The following is a 24,235-nucleotide window of genomic DNA, read 5'->3' on the forward strand; positions in this document are numbered from 1 at the left end:
ATGAAGTAAATTTCTTTGCCACATTTTTAGCAGTTTTACTTTATTGCCGTTTAATGCAAAACAGGATTCATGTTTTCGAATATTTTTATTCTGTACAGGCTTCCTTCTTTTCACTCTCATTTAGATTAGTATTGTGGAGTAACTACAATGTTACTCAGTTTTCTCCTGTCACAGCCATTAAACACCAACTGTTTTAAAGTCACCATTGGCCTCATGGTGAAATCCCTGAGCGGTTTCCTTCCTCTCCGGCAACTAAGTTAGGAAGGACGTCTGTATCTTTGTAGTGACTGTGTGTAATGACACACCATCCAAAATGTCATTAATAAATCAATGTCTGCTTTTTAATTTTTACCTATCTACCAATAGGTGCCCTTCTTTGCGAGGCATTAGAAAACCTCCCTGGTCTTAGTGGTTGAATCTGTGTTTGAAATTCACTGCTCGACTGAGGGACCTTACAGATAATTGTGTGTGTGGGGTACAGAGATGAGGTAGTCAATCAAAAATCATGTTAAACACTAGTATTTCAGTGTCCATGCAACTTGTGACTTATTAAGCACATTTTTACTCAATGTATTTAGGCATGCCATAACAAAAGGGTTGAAAACTGATTGACTCAAGACATTTCAGTTTTCATTTGTAATAAAACATTTCTAAAAACCTAATTCCACTTTGACATTGTGGGGTATTGTGTGTAGGCCAGTGACACAAAATCTAAAGTGAAATCAATTTTAAATCTTGGCTGTAACACAGCATGTGGAAAATGTCAAGGGGTGAGAATACTTTCTGAAGGAACACGCTGACATACATAGTATACAGAGATGAGGACGAACTGGTTAAATATGTTTCATGTTTTTCATTGAAAAATATTTATTGTCTTTTGAAAAGGTCACGCATGAAAGGATCATGGCTGCATAAAGACAAGTCATTGTTCTGAACAGAACCCAACTAACAGCTACAGCCCAGTTTAGAAAAAACAAAACCCACATGTCATTTGACCATTTATCCCAGATAAACTGTATGCATAAAATCACCAAAACATGGATATCACCAAATGATCACTAAAAGAGAATCGCAGGATTAAGTAGTTGTCCACAAATAGCTATGTATTGGAAAATGCTTGACTTTAAAGTAATTATGAGGTTTGATCCATCCTGTCTAACAAACACATTTTTGTGGGTGAACTATTCCTTGAAGCAAACAAAATTATTCCGACAACAAATCGCATTGATTTTAATAACATAGTTGTTACATACCAACCACAGTTCATACTTGATTTTGTCCACAGGACACGTGTTCAACTTTAACGTGACACTAAAACTAGTTGAAAACAAAAGGAAATGTAATTTTAAACCTCTTTCCATCAAAATAATTCTATGATCTTTTTTCTCTCTTTACATTTCACACTAAAATCTATGGAGCTAAACGTGGACTAGAGCAATATCAAAAGCAAGTGGCAGAAACTCAAGGCACTTCAATGAGTTTTAGAGGGACTACACAAATATGTGGGATGAACATTAAGCCAACATCTCAACCACAAGTAATATGGAAAGCTATGCAGTGTGTATGAAAAAAACTGAAAAGGCACTCTGCTTCAAATAAGCTGCTATAAAATGGAGGCTATGCTAACCAAGCTAGCAACATGCTCCTATGTCATACAGTACATACATAAAGTGCATCATACAGCCACTACTGGCCAAGTAACAAACATAAACTCTGCAATAGAGATAGGAGCTAAAGCTGTCTGTGAAAGCTCTTAGCTCATAACAAGAAACAAACACACCAAAATGTGACATTTTGAGAAATGGTGTACTCACAGTCCATTGTACTATACACACAGTGCACAAAACATTAAGAACACCTGCTCTTTCCATGACGTACTGCCCAGGTGAATCCAGGTGAAAGCTATGATCCCTTATTGATGTCACCTGTTAAATCCACTTAAAATCAGTGTAGCTGAAGAGAGGAGACCGGTTAAAGAAGGATTTTTAAGCCCAGAGACATGGATTGTGTGTGCACCATTCAGGGAGGTGAATGGGTAAGACAAAATATTTAAATGCCTTTGAACGGGGTATGGTAGTAGGTGCCAGGCACACTGGTTTGTGTCAAGAACTGCAACGCTGCTGGGTTTTTCACACTGTGTATCAAGAATGATCCACCACTTAAAGGACATTTAGCCAACTTGACAACTGTGGGAAGCATTGGAGTCAGCATCCTTGTGGAACGCTTTCGACACCTTGTAGTGTCCATGACCCGACAAATTGAGGCTGTTCCGAGGGCAAAAAGGGGTGCAACTCAATATTAGGAAGGTGTTCTTAATAGTTTTGTCCACTCAGTGTATACATTGTACTGTATTGAGCATTGCTTTTTGGGATGTTTGTGTACACTCAATGTCAACTAGTGCTCAGATTATGGCTTATCGTGATTTTGAGTGTGGTCAATATATTCTCTCTCGCAAGCATTCACAAAGACAAAGTGACATTCACAAGGGAGCCGGAACCATAGAATGGAATCCCTAATTCTAGTTCTAGGATTGGAATACCCGTAGTTCACAGGCAGTGATGAGGTCAGTGATAGTGGTCTGGTAAGTTTGAGGAAACCGATTCCATGCAGACAGGGGTCATTCTGCTCAACGTTGATATATTCATGATTCCATCCACCAATCATATCAGCATGTATCAGTGGACAAAAGATAAATGTTTTGTCCTTTTGAACATGAATAGCAGAGAAATACACATACATATACAGTATCTCTTTATGACTCTGGCATGTAGCATTCAGCCACATTTGTCTGTTTTCAATGGGTTTCTTCTGCTAATGTATTTAGGCAAAATACATTTCTTAGTGTAGAAATTAGGTTAATATGGGCATAAAAGATGTGATTTCATGGAATGTGGGACTGACATGATAAACAAGGTGTCTGAACGCTAAGGATGTCAATGCTCTCTCCAACGGGGCCCGTAGACTGATATGTTAAGGTTCACTCTGTGTTTAGACCTTCACAGAGATGAGGTTTAGTAGTGCAAGCAACACATGACAAATCAACAAAATGTCAGTTCAACAATGTATAGGGTCAAAAATCTAAACTATCACAGAACCAAAATAACACAAAACATGTATTTGATGTACCACCCCCACAAATACTTTCTGTTCTACTTTTGTTGAAGATACTGTATGCCAGATGGGCAGTATAAAGCAATGAGATGTGACTACAAGGACAATATTAGTAGACAAGCTAAAAGACATGAGCTCTATCATTCTCCAAATATCTGCCAACCACCCCATAACAGCCTTGACCTTTATAATAACAGGAAATTACATGTTAATCCCCGCCATCTCGAACACATCATCGACGCCAGAATATTCCCATGCGCCAGTCCTTGTCCAGTCATCATCTGTGGTCATACCTGCTATAGCCACAGGGTGGTGCTGATGCAGAGGTGCTGTGGTAGTCAAGCTATGTGAGGTTCCATTTCTCGGTCTATGGATTTTCATATGGTTCATCATATTGCAAAACCCAATTATCCAATCGGCTTTAAGGTGGTGTTGGAGTCCCTCTCCAGGTTTTTGGTTGTGTCTGAAAAGGCACCCTACCGGCTATTTAGTGCACTACTTTTGACCAGGACCCATATGGCTCTGTTCTATATAGGGTGTCATTTCAGACACATCCACTCTTTGGCTGGGAGACCACAGGATCTGGGGGCTCTGGAAACCTGTTTCGTACAGATAAGGTGTGGAACCAACTAACCCCAAGAACTAAACTAATGAGCTACAGTACTAGCTACAGTTACCAGTTCATTAGATGTATGCATTCCTCCTACGTGGTCTGATTGCACCATTCTGAGGTGGATGTATTGTCTTCAAGCTTTGATTAGCAAATTGACTAGGTGAATCTGAGGACTGCCCTCAGTTAAGAAAAAAAGAAGAAGTTTGTTTCATAGTAAAGTGTCCCTGCAGGTCTATGCAAGGTCCCTCAATTACTCGATCCACAACTTCATGGGGACAAATCAACCATTGAAGGAGTGTTACGGGATAAAGTGTCCCTACTCTGCTCCTGTCAGTATCCTTGAGTCCAGTCAGATTAACTGGCAGCTGGGAAGACCTGGGGGTGTTACTGAATAAAGTGCCCCCAGCCAATTCATATTCTCTCTGTAAAACAGTGGCCAGGGTCTGTGGAAGTCTAAATGAGCAGCAAGGCAGGGGGTTGATCAACTATCCTGCCAACAAACTAAACGATGTTGGAGGGGATCACGTCCAAAGCCCCACCCTCAGAATGTTTCAGTCCCAAGATCCTTGAGTAACAGTGATCACAGTCATGAAGGAGGAAGGGAGGGGGGTGCATTGAGGGAAGAGCAGAGTTGTCCCAGGTGGCTCAGTGCTCCAGCCGAGCGTCACACACCTGAGTTACCTCGATGACAGGCGGAGAGCTGCCTGTGGCAGGCCCACACCAACACCCTGAGAGACGCAGAGACTGGTGGGCCTCACACTTCCTGGAGAGACAGAGAGGGGAAAATTTAAAAGATAGAAAAGGTGACATGAATAGATGGACCAGTGTAGGTCGAGAGAAGAGGGGATGAACATTTCAACAAACATATCTCACTGATAAAAGACAGCGGTAACACATTGAGACACACCAGAATAAGTACCCAGACCATCACTGCACATGTGAAAAGAACTATAAGTAAATACTCTGGGGTAAAGACGCACATGGTGGCCCACAGGTCAGTCAGAAGACATGGACAATGGTACTAGACACCATTATCATGATACCATATAATGTGAACTATTCAGCACCTTCAACTACTGCACTCTAGCTCAGATAGGGGCTGCACAGCTGTGTAACATGGAGGGAAAAACACAAAGGAAGGATATGGTCAAGGTCATTCAAACTAAGACAGAAACCACCCTGCCACCAATCCATCTACTGCATGTCCACATTGTTTGGCTCTGCAATTAACCATACACACAGCCCTTTAGACCAGGGATCATCAACTATACTGAACAAAAATATAAATGCAACAATTTCAAAGGTTTTACTGAGTTATAGTTCCTAATAGGAAATCGGTCAATTGAAATAAATAAATTAGGCCCTAATCTATGGATTTCACATGACTGGGAATACAGATATGCATCTGTTGGTGACATACCTCAAATAAAAAGGTTGGGTCGTGGATCAGAAAACCAGTCAGTATCTGGTGTGACCACCATTTGCCTCATGCAGCGCAACACATCTCCTTCGCATAGAGTTAATCAGGCTGTTGATTGTGGCCTGTGGAATGTTGTCCCACTCCTCAATGGCGGTGTGAAGTTGCTGGATATTGGCGACAACTTGAACACGCTGTGGTACACATCGATCCAGAGCATTCAAACATGCTCAATAGGTGACATGTCTGGTGAATATGCAGGCCATGGAAGAACTGGGACATTTTCAGCTTCCAGGAATTGTGTACAGATCCTTGCGACATGGGGCCGTGCATTATCATGCTGAAACATGAGGTGATGGCAGTGGATGAATGGTACAACAATGGGTCTCAGGATCTCGTCACGGCATCTCTGTGCATTCAAATTGCCATCGATAAAATTGCCCACACGACGCCATACACATGGTGTGGTTGTGAGGCTGGTTGGAAGTACTGAATTCTCTGAAATGACATTGGAGGTGGCTTTTGGTAGAGAAATGAACAGCTCTTATGGACGTTCCTGCAGTCAGCATGCCAATTACACGTAACCTCAAAACTTGAGACATTCTGTGGTATTGTGTTGTGTGACAAAACTGCACCTTTTAGAATGGCCTTTTATTGTCCCCAGCACAAGGTGCACCCTTGTAATGATCATGCTGTTAAATCAGATTCTTGATATGCCACACCTGTCAGGTGGATGGATTATCTTGGCAAAGGATAAATGCACACTAACAGGGATGTAAACTAAGTTGTGCACAACATTTGAGTGAAATAAGCTTTTTGTGCGTATAGAAAATTGCTGGGAGCTTATTTCGGCTGATGAAACGCGGGACCAACACGTTTATATTTTTGTTCAGTGTAGATTCAGCCACGGGCCAATTTCTTATTGAGCAGATGGTCAGGGGGCTGAAACATAATTACAAATAAGGTGTAGACTGCAAATTGACCGCAAGAAACCCAAACATATATAATATTTGACTAAAACAATCATTTCAATCCTTGCTTACATTTGTATATGATCACATATATAGTACAAGTCAAAAGTTTGGACACACCTGCTCAGTCAAGTTTTTTAAAACTATTTTCTACATTGTAGAATAATAGTGAAGACATCAAAACTTTGAAATAACACATTTGGAATCATGTAGTAAAAAAATAAGTGTTAAACAAATCAAAATATATTTTAGCTTCAAAGTAGCCACCCTGCATTGATGACAGCTTGAACACTCTTGGCATTCTCCCAACCAGCTTCACCTGGAATGCGTTTCCAACAGTCTTGAAGGAGTTTCCACATATGCTGAGCACTTGTTGGCTGCTTTTCCTTCACTCTGTGGTCCAACTCATCCCAAACCATCTCAATTGGGTTGAGGTCAGGTGATTGTGGATGCCAGGTCATCTGATCCCTCTCCTTCTTGGTCAAATAGCCCTTACACAGCCTGGAGATGTGTTGGTCCATTGTCTTGCTGAAAAACAAATTATAGTCCCACTAAGCACAAACCAGATGGGATGGCGTATCGCTGCAGAATACTGTGGTAGCCATGCTGGTAGCCAAGTGTGCCTTGAATTCTAAATAAAAATCACAGACAGTGTCACCAGCAAAGCACCCCCACACCTCTTCCATGCTTCACGGTGGGAACCACACATGCAGAGATCTTCCGTTCACCTACTCTGCGTCTCATAAAGACAAAGCGGTTGGAACCAAAAATCTCAAATTTGGACTCATCAGACCAAAGGACAGATTTCCACTAATGTCCACTGATCGTGTTTCTTGGCCCAAGCAAGTCTCTTTTTCTTATTGGTGTCCTTTAGTAGTGGTTTCTTCGCAGCAATTTAACCATGAAGGCCTGATTCACGCAGTCTCCTCTGAACAGTTCATTTTGAGATGTGTCTGTTACTTGAACTCAGTGAAGCATTTATTTGAGCTGCAATTTCTGAGGCTGGTAACTAATGAACTTATCCTCTGCAGCAGAGGTAACTCTGCGTCTTCCTTTCCTGTGGCGGTCCTCATGAGAGCCAGTTTCATCATAGTACTTAATGTTTTTTGCGACTGCACAAAGTTCTTGAAATTTTCCAGATTGACTCTTTGCTTATTTGAGCTGTTCTTGCCATAATATGGACTTGGTCTTTTACCAAATAGGGTTATCTTCTGTATACCACCCCCTACCTTGTCCCAACCGATTGGCTCCAACACATTAAGGAAAGAAATTCCACAAATTAACTTTTAACAAAGCACACCTGTTAATTGAAATACATTCCAGGTGACTACTGTGACGACCCTCTCACTCTGTCTGCCGTATTCTCTTTTTGTTCTTGTTTCCTTATTAGGATGCCGGTGGGCGGAGTTGGGAGGGTCGTCAGCTACATGGGAAACACCTGGGCCCGCTGTGTCATAGGATAAATACACCACTTCCCCATTCATGGAGGAGACTTTCTCCATGCAGACACCTTTATAGTTTTTGTTGTGTATCTTGGTGGTTTTTGGTTGTTTGCTTTGGCACCTTTCAACACCCTGCATTATCACATTCATGCATGCTAAACACTCACTTACACTACTGATTACACACACCATTGTATATAGTACTTAGTTTACTTTATTTAATAAATATATGCTTTGTTATTCCTTATCTCTACGTTGTCTCCCTTTTTGTTACGGGCTTTGAGACGGTTCGTGACACTACCTCAAGAAGCTGGTTGAGAGAATGCCAGAGTGTGCAAAGCTGACATCAAGGCAAAGGGTGGCTACTTTGAAGAATCTCAAATATATTTAGATTTGTTTAACACTTTTTTGGTTACGACATGATTCCATATTTGTTATTTCATAGTTTTGATGTCTTCACTATTATTCTACAATGTAGAAAATAGTAAAAACAACAAAAAACCCTGGAATGTCCAAACTTTTGACTGGTACTGTATCTCTCTATTATGCGTAGGAATACTATGGAACAGATTTCTCAATTTAAAATCACTTGGAGCTGATTTGCTGGTGTTTTTAGTCTTATGTCCAATAATTAAAAATAAAACTTTGGGGGGGGGGGGGGCGGCAAAGAAAATCACTCACAGGCCAAAATTGGTATAGTATTTACATGGTTCAAGGCCCATTCCTGTCTGAGGTTTAATGTTAAGTCAACTAAATAAAATGTCCAGTCTGGTCTGTAATCAATATCTCTAATCCGATTAGCCGACTGAGGCAGCCACCCGATGTCTTTCCTTTCCCAACCACTAAACACAGCTCTGTCGGTTCTGCAATCCTCAAGGCTTTGTCATTTTTCATTGGACAACTATTGAGGAAACACACTATGGCTTGATATGACAGATATAGGTTAATAGTTGATATTTTGCAATGCAGCTAGCTACCTTCACTACTTCACTAGCATTAGGAAAATTAAGTTAGGAGGGTGGGGGTTGCTGTTTTCAAAGGCTTTCAAGGTCATTTCTGTTTTTGAAAGTGAATGCTCTGGGGGAGGGGATACAGTAGTATCAGCTAACGGCAGTTGAAGTTCAGGTCACGAGCACAGTTCTCTTTGAGGAGATTGATTGTGATGGCCACTGCTATAACAGGTGGCATGATGCCAGCTGGTCTTCAGGAAGAGGGGTTGATCATTTGAAAAGACAGCTAACTGAATGAAGGGAGTTTGAGCATTATACAAAAGGGCTTCTCGATGCGAGTGTGCGTGTAGTGCAGTGAAAAATCAGTTATGAGTAAGAAAACCACGGAACCCCATCAGGCCTTGGTTGTGAATAGTGTCTTGAATAATTAAATTGAGGCAATGTTAACTTACGGGATATAGTGAAACCTTGGATTGTGTGTGTGTGTGTGTGTGTGTTACCCGTTCTCCTCTGACATAATGTCCTGGTCTGCCTCGGCGGTAGATGACTCCACGTCTCCATCTGCGTCTACGCTGCTATCACTGCCCTGAGCTGACAACCCACTCTGGCTCTCTGGGGTCAGAGACTCCCCGCTGTAACGCGTGCACACACACAAAATCTGTTACACACCCTAGAAACACAAGCCATGTAACACAATTGCAGTAAACCTGTGTGTGTCTGTTGTTCAGTACTTGAGGCGCTTCTCCAGAAGGTGGATGTGATGGTCCTTCTCCTCCAGTCTCTTCTTGAGGGAACTGATCTCTCTCTGCTTCTCAACCAGCTCTTTCTGCAGACGATAGTTACTCTCCTCCAGAGTCTCACAGAATGCCTGGTAGGGGGGTGGGGGGCGAGAGAGACAGACACTGAGTTATGAAAACGTGACAGGACAACAACTGACATGGGGGAAAAAAACAAGTTGGGTAAGTTGAGCCAAAGGAATAGTTGTTACTAGGAAACCATACACAAAATGTATAATTTGACCAAATATTTAGGAAGAGGTCATCATTTCATGGAGTCTGTGAAGGAAGAAACCACATGGAAAAAGTGGAAAGCAAGTTAGGTCCAAAATACTGATTTCCATCAAGTCAAATTAATCTATTGTGTTAGAGGTTTCATGATGCTAAGTAGATCATTTTAAGATTGTTCTATACATCAGTGGGGGTCTCTATAAAATACAATATGAGGTACTTAACCCAGCATACAAGTTATCCATCCTTGTAGCTGTGTGGGCAAATATAGTTTAAATGTTTGCCTTGGGGTAATTTGGGCCAATGGTTGAGCCAGTTGCAAGTTGAGCAAATGGAAGTGTTTTCTTCCCAGGCGTAATTCAAGGCATTATCGCTGGGATATGAGGTAACACCAGGGCCTAAGGGTTTAAGTGTTTAAATGCTTTAAATTATTGAAAGACAAAAAAGCGATTGTGATTGTGTTGAATTGTGTTAAGGAAATAAAGATAGACATGGTTTTAAAAAGATAGTGGTAATAGTTAATTCAGTACAGAAATGTGTAGGAGGCTTAACTTACCCCACTCTCCCCTAGTGGAGCACGTAGAGGAGAGGAAGCCAAATCCTAATCCACTACTAACCAAAGACTGTAAAAGCTATTCTAATGACAGTTATGCTAATGGTTGTATATACTAATTAGATGTGGTGCTGGCATCGGAGGCTCATTCCAGACAGAGAACAACAAAGCCTGTCCCAGATTACTCCCAGGATTATGGGTCACAGAAACAAACACTGCAGAAACTGGATTGAACTGGTCTCGTTTGGGTCTACGTGACTTCTCAATAGGCTTTTGTGAAAGTCTACCTCAAGTTGCATGCTGGTAACAGAAGATCAGTCTTACCCGGCTCTCCTCCAGACTGTCAAAAGGACCTGGTGGATCATCTAAACACAGGAACTCTCGCACTGCTATGCTGTTAGAGACAAGGAAAGACAAAGAGTTTTAATAACCAACAGGAACGTATCTTTCCATACCAATCATACCAACCAACCTCAGGGTACCCACACACAATCCCCCAAAAGACAGTGTATCTATGATGGATTGGGTATTGGTTTTGCTGTCCATGTCACCAGTATTGGCGCCAAGGAAACTAGACACGGTATCAGAAAAGGTTTGTATTACAACGGAAAATACAGTTACTGTGTAATGTATGCTTTTAACCTTGACTACATAACTCTAAAATAGCCTAATTAAAGTGTGTGTGGATACATTCAGCTGGTTCCACAGACATTCATTGTTGTTGGCCAGGTGCTAAGTCTGTCTCAGGTCATGGGCAACCAGCAAGCCCATCAGTAAACTTAAGGCTGTGTGTGTGAGTGGAACCTCAAAGCACTTGAGGTTTGCACTGCATGATGAGGCATGTTCACGCAGACACGCACGCAGACACGCACGCACCAGTTGGCAACGTCTTTGTGTGCCACCAAGTTCTGTAGGAAGGCCTGCAGGCCCAGCTGTCTGTCCTCTAGGAAGTCAGAGTTGTAGTTGTCTTTGAACCAGCGCTTTGGAGGCAGAGACAGTCTGAACCCTGGGAACATCTCCTTCAGCTGAAACTCACACACAGATACAGGTTGGGCAGGGTAAAAGCAACACTCATACACACACGGCATCTTAAAAACACACCCAGTACACACACACCGTACAAAACACACACGGAAAAGAGAGACGAAGAAGCACGGGCCAATTATCGCAATAACATCACCAACACACCCTGAACAAATGTAACATCACATGGTTTGTTATGACCAGGAAAACCAAACAAGGCCTGTTTGCTCAACAGAGACGGGAGGGGCTTGAGTTATTGATCTTTCAAAAACATATCCATGTCAACTCTGGTAAAACTCTTCAAACTATTTTCCCAAATTCCAGTTTATAAGTACAGCACATCCAGCCCAGTGTTCATCCCGTTAGGCCAGTGCCCTTATTCAGAAATCAGAGTAGGAGTGCTGATCTTGGATCCGTTTTTAAATACATATATTTCAAATCATAAATAAGCCTGATCCTAGATCAGCACTCTTACTTTGAGTCTTTGTGAATAGGTGTCCAGATTGGTTAGTTCTCTCCTCTAAAGAAAGATAGAGAGAGAGAGACCACAGGAATGGCTGTGCAGCCTGTCCACAGCCTCTGTGTGTCTGATGGAGGGTGTGGCCTTTTCCTATCCCACCCCAGGCTACTGTGTCTAGAAGCAAAACAGGATGTGTAGGCGTATAGTCGGCATTTAGCCTTCTGTAGTCTTTGTGTGCTATTACTAGAAATATTTCTAACAGAAAAATGTAGTAGCCCATCGAAGGGCATTGTTGGCAGTGTGCTTACTTGAAAGGATAGACTAGATTTAAGAAAAGAGTTGACGATTTGGACGTCACATGAAGCACTTCAGCTGTAAGACTTTTATGAAGTGAATGATTATTACACCTAATCCACATAGACAAGGGGAGAAATACTATCTCTGACATGTCCCGCTAGGAGTTGGCTTCCTGTGACTGGCTAGACAAAGGTACTGCTGCTGTTGTTGTGGGTGTGGGGCTGGCTTCTTTGGTGGGCTGGGGGGGGGGGGGGGGGGCAGGGGGGATTCACTTCATTTCTGTATTACTCTCCAACACAACAGAGCTACTCCCACACTACTGATGATTACAGACATCTCGCCCACAGTACTGTTGCCTAAGACGGTCTCACCCAGTACTGATGATTACAGACGGTCTCGCCCACAGTACTGATGCCTACAGACTCTCGCCCCCAGTACTGATGCCTAAAGACAGTCTCGCGCACAGTACTGATGATTCAGATGGTCTCGCCCACAGTACTGATGCCTACAGACGGTCTCGCCCACAGTACTGTTGCCTAAAGACGGTCTCGCCCACAGTACTGATGATTACAGACGGTCTCTCCCACAGTACTGATGTTACAGACGGTCTCGCCCACAGTACTGTTACCTAAAGCGGTCTCCACCACAGTACTGATGATTACAGATGGTCTCTCCCACAGTACTGTTACCTAAGACGGTCTCACCCCACAGTACTGATGCCTAAAACGGTCTCACCACACAGTACTGATGATTACAGACGGTCTCTCCCACAGTACTGATGATTACAGACGGTCTTTCCCACAGTACTGATGCCTAAAGACGGTCTCACCCACAGTACTGATGATTACAGACGGTCTCTCCCACAGTACTGATGATTACAGACGGTCTCTCCACAGTACTGATGCCTAAAGACGGTCCTCCCCACAGTACTGACGATTACAGACGGTCTCCCCACAGTACTGATGCCTAAAGACGGCCTACCCCACAGTAGTGTTGATTACAGACGGTCTCTCCCACAGTACTGATGCCTAAAGACGGTCCTAACCCACAGTCTGATGATTACAGACGGTCTCCCCACAGTACTGATGCCTAAAGACGGTCTCACACAGTACTGATGCCTAAAGACACGGTCTCACCCACAGTAGTGATTGATTACAGACGGTCTCACCCACAGTAGGTTGATTACAGGACGGTCTCACCACAGTACTGATGATTACAGACGGTCTCGCCCAAGTACTGATGCCTAAAAGACGGTTTCCCGTCTCCCACAGTACTGATGCTAAAGACGGCTCCCACAGTACTGATGCCTAAAGACGGTCTCACCCACAGTATGATGATTACAGGTTCTACCCACAGTACTGATGCCAAGACGGTCTCACCACAGTACTGATGCCTAAAGACGGTCTCTCACCCACAGTAGTGTTGATTACAGACGGTCTCACCCACAGTACTGATGATTACAGACGGTCTCACCCACAGTACTGATGATTAAGACGGTCTCACCCACAGTACTGATGCCTAAAGACCGGTCTACCCACAGTACTGATGCCTAAAGAACGGTCTACCCACAGTAGTGTTGATTACAGACGGTCTCACCCACAGTACTGATGATCTACAGACGGTCTCACCCACAGTACTGATGATTACAGACGGTCTCACCCACAGTACTGTTGCCTAAAGACGGTCTCACCCACAGTACTGATGATTACAGACGGTCTCCTCCCACAGTACTGATGCCTAAAGACGGTCTCTCCCCACAGTACTGATGATTACAGACGGTCTCCCCACAGTACTCGATGCCTAAAGAGGTCTCTCCCACAGTACTGATGCTAAAGACGGTCTCTCCCACGTACTGATGCTAAAGACGGTCTCTCCCACAGTATGATGATTACAGAACGGTCTCCTCACAGTACTGATGATTACAGACGGTCTCTCCCCAGTACTAGATGATTCAAAGACGGTCTCTCCACAGTACTGATGATTACAGACGTCTCTCCCACAGTACTGATGATTCAGACGGTCTCTCCCACAGTACTGATGAATTACCGCTCTGGGGTCTCTTCCTCACAGTACTGATGATTACAGACGGTCTCTCCCACAGTACTGATGATTACAGACGGTCTCTCCCACAGTACTGATGATTACAGACTGTCTCTCCCACAGTACTGATGATTACAGACAATCTCTCCCACAGTCGTGAGATGGTGCTGCTTTACGGGCTCCTGACCAATTCTGCTATTTTGTGTTTCTTTTTTTTGTAGATAATGTCTCAGACATAATTTCCTACCACCGAACACACCTTCTGGACATTAGAACAGCGATCACTAAACTCATTTTGGATGACAATTTCTACTTCAACGAGTTGGCAGCTCTGGACGCAGTGTTGTCATGATACCGAAATGTTTACTTCGATATCAGGTTTAGTATTAGTATACGCGACACCAAAACAATACCACAAATAAAGGCATATTGGCCAAAGTCACAGAATGGCACTTGATCCAGACAGATCAAGATCATTACATTTGACATTTTAGAATGTTTGATGTATGCATTAATTAATCAAACAATCAATTTGAATTCGTTTTTTTTACCAATCTAGCTACATAAGAACATAATAGTAATCATTTATTTTAATGGTAAATCTCTATTGATAAACTGGGCAAATCAGGATGTAGCCTATTCACAATACAGGTGAACGCATGTGTGACCCACCACCAGGATTCAGTCCTATGCAGCAAAAATTTGAAATAGTATTTTTTACATTGGATAAAAGTAGAGACTCAGAGCTAGAAAACAGTATTTCAAACACTACAGTTGAGGAACAATGGGAAAGTAATTCTGCTTTGAAAGTTGATAAACTTGTAACCCCACTTTTGAGAAAATGGCCCTTGAACGTTTTGGTACACCTACTAAGGAGCTTTTGTCTACACCCATCCAGCATCATTCACACCGTCTTAAGACTTTTCCCTACCCATCTCTTTAAAGGATTCACATGTGAGGGCCTGTGCTAAACAGAGTAAGGTAGTGAAGTAAACAATAACACATTTCAAGACTAAAAGTGGTAAAAGTAGTAAAACACACACTATATAAAATATCATCTAAATGTATTTGTTAAATGCACAGAAGGTAGAAACGGTACAGTTCACACTGACAGTGGCGTGTGCAGAAAGTAGCAACAAATGACTTCTGCTTTTTTTGCCGACGTTTACTGACACCGGCCATATTCAACAGGTCTTGAGCACTCGGAAATGTATTATTCTGTGCTCTGGTATACTCAGACGAGAGTGCTCTGAAATCGGAGTAGAAAGCCAGAGCGAATTTACGAAAGCACCCGAATGTCCATTGAGAATGCACAACAATGATACCATTTAGCTAAGCTAAGAATGACGGGAATAATCAAGTCAATAAACGTTGGGTAGTTAGTAATTAGATTAGGCTATAGTTAATCTACTGGCAAGTTTGATGTATTATTAGCCAACTAATGTTAGGTAGCTAGCTAACATTCCGGTACATACTGCTGTAATGATATGCTATGTGGTTCGTAAGGACAGCATAGCTAACAAATTGTCAGCCAACATAACGTGTAAGGTAACATATTTGAAAAGTCATTACTTTATTACACTGTTCAACATTTTCTTAACATTTGTCATAATTAGTTAAAGCAATGAATTTGCATCCGCTCCTGTTGTACTTCGGCTGCCTATTTTCCGCCATTTTCTTCAAAATCTGCATTATGGGCCCTAAAGTACAAAAATAGTGTCCTCTGCATGTATACTTCATATTTTGGCGAATTTAGTACGACATCAGGGAACTTTTGGTATATTAACTATATCCATAATATGACCAATAAGCATTACGAGTTAACTCAATTCAAGTCAAAGATTGTACGGTACATGCGGTTAGTATGAGTATTGGAACACATCTACTGTTTCTCCTATAGTACTGAGTATAACCCTGTCTCTCCCACAGTACTGAGTACTGTCCCTCCATGAGAGAATCTACAGCCATAAACAGTGTCAGGGCAATTGAGCACTGGATAGGCCTAAATTATTGACAAAAGTAATAGGGTTTGTTACTTAAGACTATTCAGATGGGATACAGATCAGGAAAAGTGTTAACTAGGGCATGTGTGTGATGACGACGGGTTTTGTCACATGGATGAGTAGTATGCTAGCTAGCAATGATGTCATAGACGGTAAATTAAGAAGCCATTGTGAATCATGACACTACACTGCCTTTGAGTTTAGATAGCGGCCCATTTTTGACATACAGAGGATAGTTACTCCACCCTAATGTATTCATCAGACAAACCTTTCCTCCTACGAGGCCCAGGACAGTCCCTGCGAGGAGTAACTATCCTCGAGTGAGGACGTACCTTGTCGTTGAGTCTGGAGAAGTCAGTGTATCTTCTGAAAACCACCCAACTCTCGTTCTGAGTCTTCTTCACCAGGACCTTATAAACCTGCAGCAGGAGACCAAACACCCACACACACGTTAACAGCTCACCTTTGACCTTATGATAGCAGTTATCTTATATTCAATTACAGTCATAGATGAACAATCCTTCCTTCAAAACCACAGCAGCACAGTGCGCCGGAGACTGAATCGGAACCTAACAGAGATGTATTTTCTCAATATTAGTAAAGACGTATAGTAGAAGCTTAGTAATACCAAGAGACAAAGACAATATGGACGTGAGCTTGCTTTTAAAAGAGCCTACTTTCTCCCTTTCATAACCAATGTCTTAAGAAAGTCAGACGTTTAGCATTTCTTCATCTCGTCCATATCTGACCCCGTTCAGGACTTTCAAACCACAGGCATTCAGAACACACTGTCTGCGTTACGAATGGCGCCATATTGTCTAAATAGTGCACTATTTGGGCCCTGGTCAAAAGTAGTGCACTAAATAGGGAATACATGTGCCATTTGGGATACAATCCCACTGATTTGGGGTTTTATGGAACACCTTTGATGCCAAAAGCTATTCTGAGCATGACGGCTCAGAGATAAGCATTTATAAGTCCAACTCCTTGGGTTTGGTTAGAGCGGTGTGTCTGAGTGAAAGGATAGACTGAAAAGAAGGTGTTCCAGCCAAGGCTCACAGGAACACACTGGCACTAATTTCAAATGGGTTAGCAGGAACTTGGAAGCCAGGAAAAGCCAGGAGAGGACAGTACCTAACCGACAACAGGGACACCATGCAAAAGAGAGACTAATAGGCGTAAATATAATAGAAACCCTGGCATCATCATGTGTACGTTATGTCCACAAACTGAGGTTACGGCCCAATTGGCACCCTATTGACTATAGTGCACTATGTTTGATCAGGGCTCTGGTCAAAAGTAGTGCACTATATAGGACACCATTTTGGCGTTATACTAAGCTGTTGTGTCCTTGTTGCAAATGATGCAGTCTATTTTAGATTGCGTTAAAGGAAAGCAGTGGGAATGCAGAAGCCATTTTAGGAGTGAGTTAATTACTGGACTTGACCTTTAAATCAATGACTGAAGTCTTCAGCAGCATATTCTGATTCCTTTTAATTAAAGTGCTGCTGGAGAGTGAAATTACAACGCCTGTTTGAGTGGAAGGGGCAGTACACTGCCACTGCAGTACCAATCTGCAACTAGGCTAGATCATGAATACAACTTGAAGCAATGAGCAGCAAACACTTTATACAATAGTGTTAGGCCTTCAATACAATTAATGTTGCAAACTATAAATGAGAGAGAAGAAGAATGTGCAACCACTCAGTTGCTTTGAGTCAAATCCTTATCCTGCTGTATCATCGTCCATCTGTACTGGATGAGAGGGATGCAGGGGGTTAACAAATGGTCATTGATGGAAGGGTTGATGTACTGAGATCATGATTTCACATTCCAACATCCCTCAGTCGCTCCTAATAACCTCCAGCAGTTCCTACACCTCTCCTCCTGCCATGTTGTTAACACTTTTGGCAGGCGGCTGGCTTTAATAATCTGTTCCTGATCCAATGAAACCTACATCTCCCTAACACTCCTAAACATCTGTCCAGACAGCAGGAACAGTGCAGGGCTTCTAATCCCATCTATGTGAACAAATACAGGGGGAGAAGGCAGACCACAGACAATCCACAGACTACCCATTGACAACAGAGTGACTATACGTAGACTACAGACTATCCACAGCGATAATGAGCTGGATTTGGGGACACGACAGTCAGGAAACAAACAGACTAATCCTGACAGACCATGATAAATGAATGGTAATGTAACCTAACTAAAGCCAACTGGTCATTTGTGCCACTTGGTGCTTAGCCCAGAGCTTAAAGGGATACTTCGGGATTTTGGCAATGAGTTCCGATATCTACTTCCCCAGAGTGAGATGAACTTGTGGATATGATTTTTATGTCTCTGTGTCCAGTATGAAGGAAGTTAGAGGTAGTTTCGTGAGACAATGCTAACTAGCATTAGCGCAATGACTGGAAGTCTATGGGTATCTGCTAGCATGCCAAAATCTCAAAGTATCCCTTTAAAAGTTCCAGTAATGACATTAACAACATTCCCAACAAGTCCAGGCATCAAAACAGAAAGGAAGGATATTTCAAATGACTTGCAACTTGGGAAAAAGTGGTTAAAATAAAGGACGAAATGTTTGCTGACTAGTTGAGTTTGGCATATAGATTCCTGCTGGTCCCCGTCTTGCTGGCATGTTTGAATTGCATAGCCTGGTCCCAGATCTGTGCTACAAAGCGAACTCCTTGCATGACAATAACCATAGGCAAGACAACACAAAGATCTAGGACCAAGCTAAGAATTGCCTCCCTCGCTCTCTCACCGTCAACTTGGCCCGCTCCTCCATGACCTCGTAGCCCAGCACGGTGGGGGTGATGGGCCTCTCCTCCCAGGCTGAGGACCCTGGAGGTTCTGGTGGTGATTCCTGATCCATGTTCATCCGGGAGGAGGTGGAGTACTCCACCGTGGGCTCCAGCCCCAGCCCGTTCAGCCTGGCCCGGGTCACTGGGCTCTGACACTGCAACAGGGAGGGTGGAGAAGTGAAGCAGCAGCCTCTCTCTGAGCTCTGGGACCGAGGCCCTCCGACTCGATTCCCTCTCCTCCCAGGGTCACGGCCAGGGCCCAGGGTCTCATCCCCGGGGCCTCTAGTGGAGGAGGACTCAGAGCTGCTGGAGACACTGTTCAAAGATGAGGTCCTCTGAGGGCTCCGCCTGGGCTTCCCATTGGCCCCTGGCAGGGTCCTATCTCTGATGGAGACAGGTACAGGCACAAAGGGCGAGGACATCTGGCTGGGCTGTCAGTGTCCTCCCTCTGGTTGTCAGATACCCCAACCCTCCACACCCACCTCTACCGCCAAACTCTTACTCTCACAGCCTTGCAAACTGGCAGGGCAGCAGGTCAGCATAGGAGGAGCTGGTGATAAAAAGACAGGGCCAGTACTCACTCTCGCTCTAGGATCCAGCACCCTATAAAAAAATAGAGGATACAGAAAATAAGACGGACTTATCTTCCCACCTTTTGCTTGCTGATCATAAGGAAGCAGCATACATTGATCATGTTATTGAATACAGTACTGAATGAGGCCAACTATTTGCACATTGCAACCAAGAGGCACACAAATTATTGATAAAGCCAGATGTCATTTATAATTGATAGATGTGTGGATGAGTAAAATGCATGGGGGGGGGCTAGGTGAGAATGGTCCCTTGCACATTAAATAAGCTTTCATTCATCCTGGAACTGTATTGATTGACTGGTGTCTGTCTGACAGAACTCCCTGCCAGTCAATGTCTGCATCGCAAATGACACCCTATTTCCTATATACCGCACTACTTTTGACCAGGGCCCATAGGTAATGCACTACAATGGAAGTAGGGTGGCATTTGGGAAACACATAATGACAGAGCACTAATTGAGCATGGTTATAGTAAGTCAGTGGAGTGTGTCTGGTATCTATAGATTAAAGACGAGGCTTAAAATACAGGTGACACAAATAAACATCCCAGATTTATTCTGTTGCTGCAGAAAATGCAGAATCAATGTCTTCCTAACTATGTCCTGGTATGCTTTATTCACAACAGCACACCACATAACTAGATAGCCAGTGTTGTGTGTCTAACGCACGCACACACACACACACACACACACACACACACACACACACACACACACACACACACGTTCAGAGTTAATTTAACCTCATAAGGAGCTTCATATTACAAGCCTTTGGAGTATTTTATGTTTCCACGCGGAAAAGTCAGGACCCAATTTTAGTTGCAGATGTGATCTTGCCTAACCCTGTGATGTGTAATGAGCTTCTTGTTGACTGTAAAACAGAACCCATGTAGGGAGGTGAAGAGGAGTTGTAAACATGAAAGACTCTCTCCATAATGAGGCGCCTTGGCTGAGTACTGATTGTTTAAAATGGCTAGCTTTTGTACAAGCTGGAGCAAAGGTTTCACCACTGAAAACGAGGTAGAGTTAACACCATCATTATTTAGCTAACTAACTTGCCATTTAATTCGCATAATAGCTATTCAGCAAGCTTATCACCTGGCTAGGCTAACATTAGCTAAGTTACTAGCTAGCTTCTAGCCAGTTAACGTTATCGCAGACACTTTTTGCTTGATGCAACAGCACAGAAGAACGAGATCGGCATAACGTTACTCACCGCAGGATGTTCTCGCTCCATGTTCAGTGGCTTCATCATAGATGTTAACATTTCTGGTTGTTTATAGTGAAAGATATCCTACTTGCTTTTGCCAACTGTCATACGCAAGACTAGTGTACAAAGCCGACAACAGTCACTCCAGGAAAAGTGGACGTCATCACGCATATGCCCTGACGCACCAACAATCTTTGCCCAAATATATATTTTTTTTTTTTGGGGGGGGGGGGTAAAGCAAATATAGGCTGCATATCTATGGCTTTGGTAAGGCATAAGAAACAGTGAATTATAATGCAAGAGAGTGTTATAAAATCATAACAAATGTGAATTGGTATGGTATTTGGGTGTACAATAGTATTTTGCACAAATAATTGAACTGCACAAAGGACATTTCTGTTCAATCACTGCAAAACATCAGTTACTTATGTTTCCTTTACAAAGCAATGAACACTGATGGAAATTGGTGAACGCACTGTTGGATTTAATAACCCTTCAGGAAACCCTCTTACCTAATAAAGTTGGGGCCAGAAGGTAGGCTGAAGGCTGCACAGACAGCACAGCAATCTGACTGACCAATGGCTATGACAGTCATTGCCTACTGTGTATGTAACAGGCCTCTCTCAATTTATCTGGGCTTACTACCCCGCCTGTGACCTGATTTTGGCTAAGCTATTTTTTCAGGGCTTTCAAAATAGCAGATAAAAGAAAGCATCTCAAAAAAGGACTCCCACCCTGGAGCACAAAAAAAATCACAATTAAAATTTTGTCGTTGTTGAATGTAAAAGTAGTGAACATATGCATGGAGACATTTTTACATAGTTGAATTTCAACACCAAACGTGAAAAGGTTGAGGCACAGCAGTTTAACACATTCATGAAGAAAAAAAAACACTAAATGAGCCTTTGAAACTAAAGTGGGTGTTTACTGCCACCTACTGTTCAATGGTGTGAAGTGCATTGTCAGAGGTATCTGGCTCCATTTAAGAAAATATTTACTGGACAATTCTATTACTTGTAAAATCATTTGATTCCCTAATTAGATATTTTATTGAAGTCAAACGCAACAAAAATTTTGCTTATTCATATAATACATTTACATTACAATGGGAAATGGGAAACAGTGCCAGATCGCTAAAAACAACATTCATAACAACCTTAGCCTAAGTGACAGTCAGGCACTTGTATAGCTACTACATTAAAAAAAATGCTATACAGTACAAGCTATACAAAAATCATACCTCAATACAGCCTCAATCATTCCTTTTTTAAACTGGGTCAATTCCATTTGATTTTCATTCCTACCACGTTCTTTCTATTCAATTTACAGAAATCAAAAAAAAAAAGTATCAACTCTCAAACTCTAGTAAGACTAAAGTACCCTACATCCCTCATAGCAGCTTTCCATGTAAACRCTACACAAACAATGTCTACATCCCAAATGGTACCTTATTCCCTATGTAGTGTACTGCTTTTTACCAGGGCCCCTAGGGAATAGAGTTCCACTTTGGGTGGTAACCAAAGATTCACATCCTACGCAGAATCACATCCTGTGTATTTTGTCATGATCCATGAACTGTTTGAGGTTCTGCAGGTTGTCCCACCACTGGAAGAGGAAGGTCTCTGCGATGAGGCTGAACCAGGGCGTGATCAGTAACTCGTTGTTCTTGGCCTTCTTCAGCATCTCTTTCAGCTCCTCTTTGGTGACATAACAGTGGGTCTTGATCTCATTGGGGTCTGGGTTCACCTCTATGTCTTTCTGCATGAAGAGGATGTAGTCGATCTCATGTTCCCCCCACACACCGTCTGACTGGGCCTTGTAGTGGATACGGGTCAAATAGGTCATCTCCTCTGGTGGAACCTGAGGGTGAACCATTGGACATGATCAGAACAAAGGGAAACTATCATCAAACATACAGTAGCTACATCTTACATATCTCAAAGCTCTCAAACACCGTCTCAATACTATATACTTCATAAAATAAAGCCAGTTGCACTTTAATTTACTGTGCACAAATTACTAGAAATGTACTAAGAAATGACATGATGAAATGGTTAGTACATTGTAATAACCTGGGAATAACCTATGAAAGCTGTACCTGATCCATGGGAATTCCCAGCTCGGCTTCAAGTCGTCTTGATGCAGCTCTCCTCACCCCGATGGCCTCTAGCTCCTCCAGCTCAGTGGATGTGTGTAAGGGGTGACTGCAGCACGTGTTGGTATAACACCCTGAACAGAAACAGGGAGGGAAACATTCATTATTCCACTACTGATCTGATGACTATAGCTATGGATGCACACAAAAGTTACATTAGTGATTAAGAGTCAGCGGGTGGTTTACTGACCTGGAAAAGTGATCTTAGCATCAGATCTCTGTTGTAAGAGCAGCTTGTCTTCACTGTTGAACAGGAAGACGCTGAATGCACGATGCAATAAGCCTGGAGCAGTAGAAATGATCTGATTAGTTACCATTCAACATGACTGTGAGCTGCATGGCTTTGCAACACAGCTTTCATGTGTGTAGTATATAGAGAAACTGTTATTGTGGGTTAAATTATCTACATTTCATATCTGACTCCACTTTAATATTAGAGTTAAACAATGTGCAATCAAGTATTATGAATTTCACTGACTAAGATCAAGGTGAGGCGAATGATTGAACTCACATACAAGGCATAAAACTTAAGTTAGACAGCATTATTATTATTATAGACGTATAGAGCTTTGAGAAGGGCGGACTGGCTCTTGATCACTGCGTTTTGGGGCAATTTGCCATGCGGCCCCATGGTGACAGAGAGCACAGAAATTAGGGCAGAACATGTAATGCGGTTGTTTATTTTATCCTCCATAATTACTCCATGTAAATGTGAGTTGCAACAATGTTGGCCAACTTGAGAGACACGTGGGGTATATATCAGCAATAATCGGACACATAACCATAGAGCTGTCACTCTACCTTTGTCAATATTAGAGTTGAGGTGGCAGTTCTTTTTGCTGTCTGCTCCAGTCTTCTGGTCGTTCTCGTCAATAAGGATACACATCTCTGCCAGCAGCTGGACCTGCTTCTCGTCCAGGTTATCTGTATTTATTTCAGGCATCCCGACAGCAGACCCTCGCAGCTTTCTCACCTCACTGCTGAGCAGAACAACAATTTGATTAGCGGATGGGCGCATATAGCAGTACAGGTTTCCGACTTACATTGGAATGAATTGGTTATTTGTGCATATAACATTATATTTAGACAGCAGAATATTTGAAGATATAGTTGAATTCAAGTACAGTAATATGAGGCAAGAAGGCTCTAAATACATGCCTATGTAGGCTAGTAATAGAACAGGCGCATGTAAACGTTTAACGGAAGCACAATACACAGACACGAGAAACGATGCGTTTGCTGCTGCAGACAATAGCAAAAGAGTAAACAAATGCATACATGTAAGTAAAAAGCCAATACATACCTTGATATATTCCTCAAAGAGACAGACCTGGAGTGAAATATAGGATTTCTTGTAATGCCTAGTCCTCCAGAAACAGGTATATTTGGCTTTAACAAAGCACGTCCCTCACTGGACACCACCCGAAGCACCGCCCACAAGCCGCGCACCATCGCCAGACCAAAAACGAAGACCAATCAGATAGGATGGGGTCGCCAACACGCCATCGAACCACCTCCCGCTTTCAAGTGGAATTAAACCTTGGACAACGACCTATCCACGTAGAATACGGTCTACACAAT

The 24,235-nt window shown here is 42.6% G+C and overlaps 2 protein-coding genes across 4 annotated transcripts; both read right to left on the reverse strand.

The window, feature by feature from the left end:
* Positions 1-838: 838 nt before the first annotated feature.
* snx16 (sorting nexin 16) lies at positions 839-20,807 on the reverse strand. 2 transcript variants are annotated; one of them, XM_070446703.1, is made up of 9 exons: positions 20,506-20,807; positions 18,658-19,300; positions 16,220-16,306; positions 10,941-11,089; positions 10,389-10,458; positions 9,236-9,372; positions 9,005-9,136; positions 6,432-6,640; positions 839-4,487 (listed from the first exon to the last, which is right to left on the reverse strand). In XM_070446703.1, exons 2-9 carry the CDS (start codon positions 19,117-19,119, stop codon positions 4,402-4,404), a joined length of 1,332 nt encoding a protein of 443 aa, XP_070302804.1. In that variant the 5' UTR covers positions 19,120-19,300; positions 20,506-20,807; the 3' UTR covers positions 839-4,401. The 2 variants fall into 2 exon arrangements, with proteins under 2 accessions (XP_070302804.1, XP_023855994.1); XM_024000226.2 differs by lacking the exon at positions 6,432-6,640.
* A 450-nt stretch (positions 20,808-21,257) lies between these two features.
* On the reverse strand, positions 21,258-24,106 carry idi1 (isopentenyl-diphosphate delta isomerase 1). Of its 2 annotated transcripts, none has more exons than XM_024000228.2 (5): positions 23,958-24,106; positions 23,456-23,631; positions 22,845-22,937; positions 22,598-22,728; positions 21,258-22,359 (listed from the first exon to the last, which is right to left on the reverse strand). In XM_024000228.2, exons 1-5 carry the CDS (start codon positions 24,104-24,106, stop codon positions 22,042-22,044), a joined length of 867 nt encoding a protein of 288 aa, XP_023855996.1. In that variant the 3' UTR covers positions 21,258-22,041. The 2 variants fall into 2 exon arrangements, with proteins under 2 accessions (XP_023855996.1, XP_023855995.1); XM_024000227.2 differs by having other exon boundaries at positions 23,456-23,634.
* Between the last annotated feature and the right edge of the window lie 129 nt (positions 24,107-24,235).

The sequence above is a fragment of the Salvelinus sp. IW2-2015 genome, linkage group LG14, assembly GCF_002910315.2.
Source record: "Salvelinus sp. IW2-2015 linkage group LG14, ASM291031v2, whole genome shotgun sequence".
NCBI lineage: Eukaryota > Metazoa > Chordata > Actinopteri > Salmoniformes > Salmonidae > Salvelinus > Salvelinus sp. IW2-2015.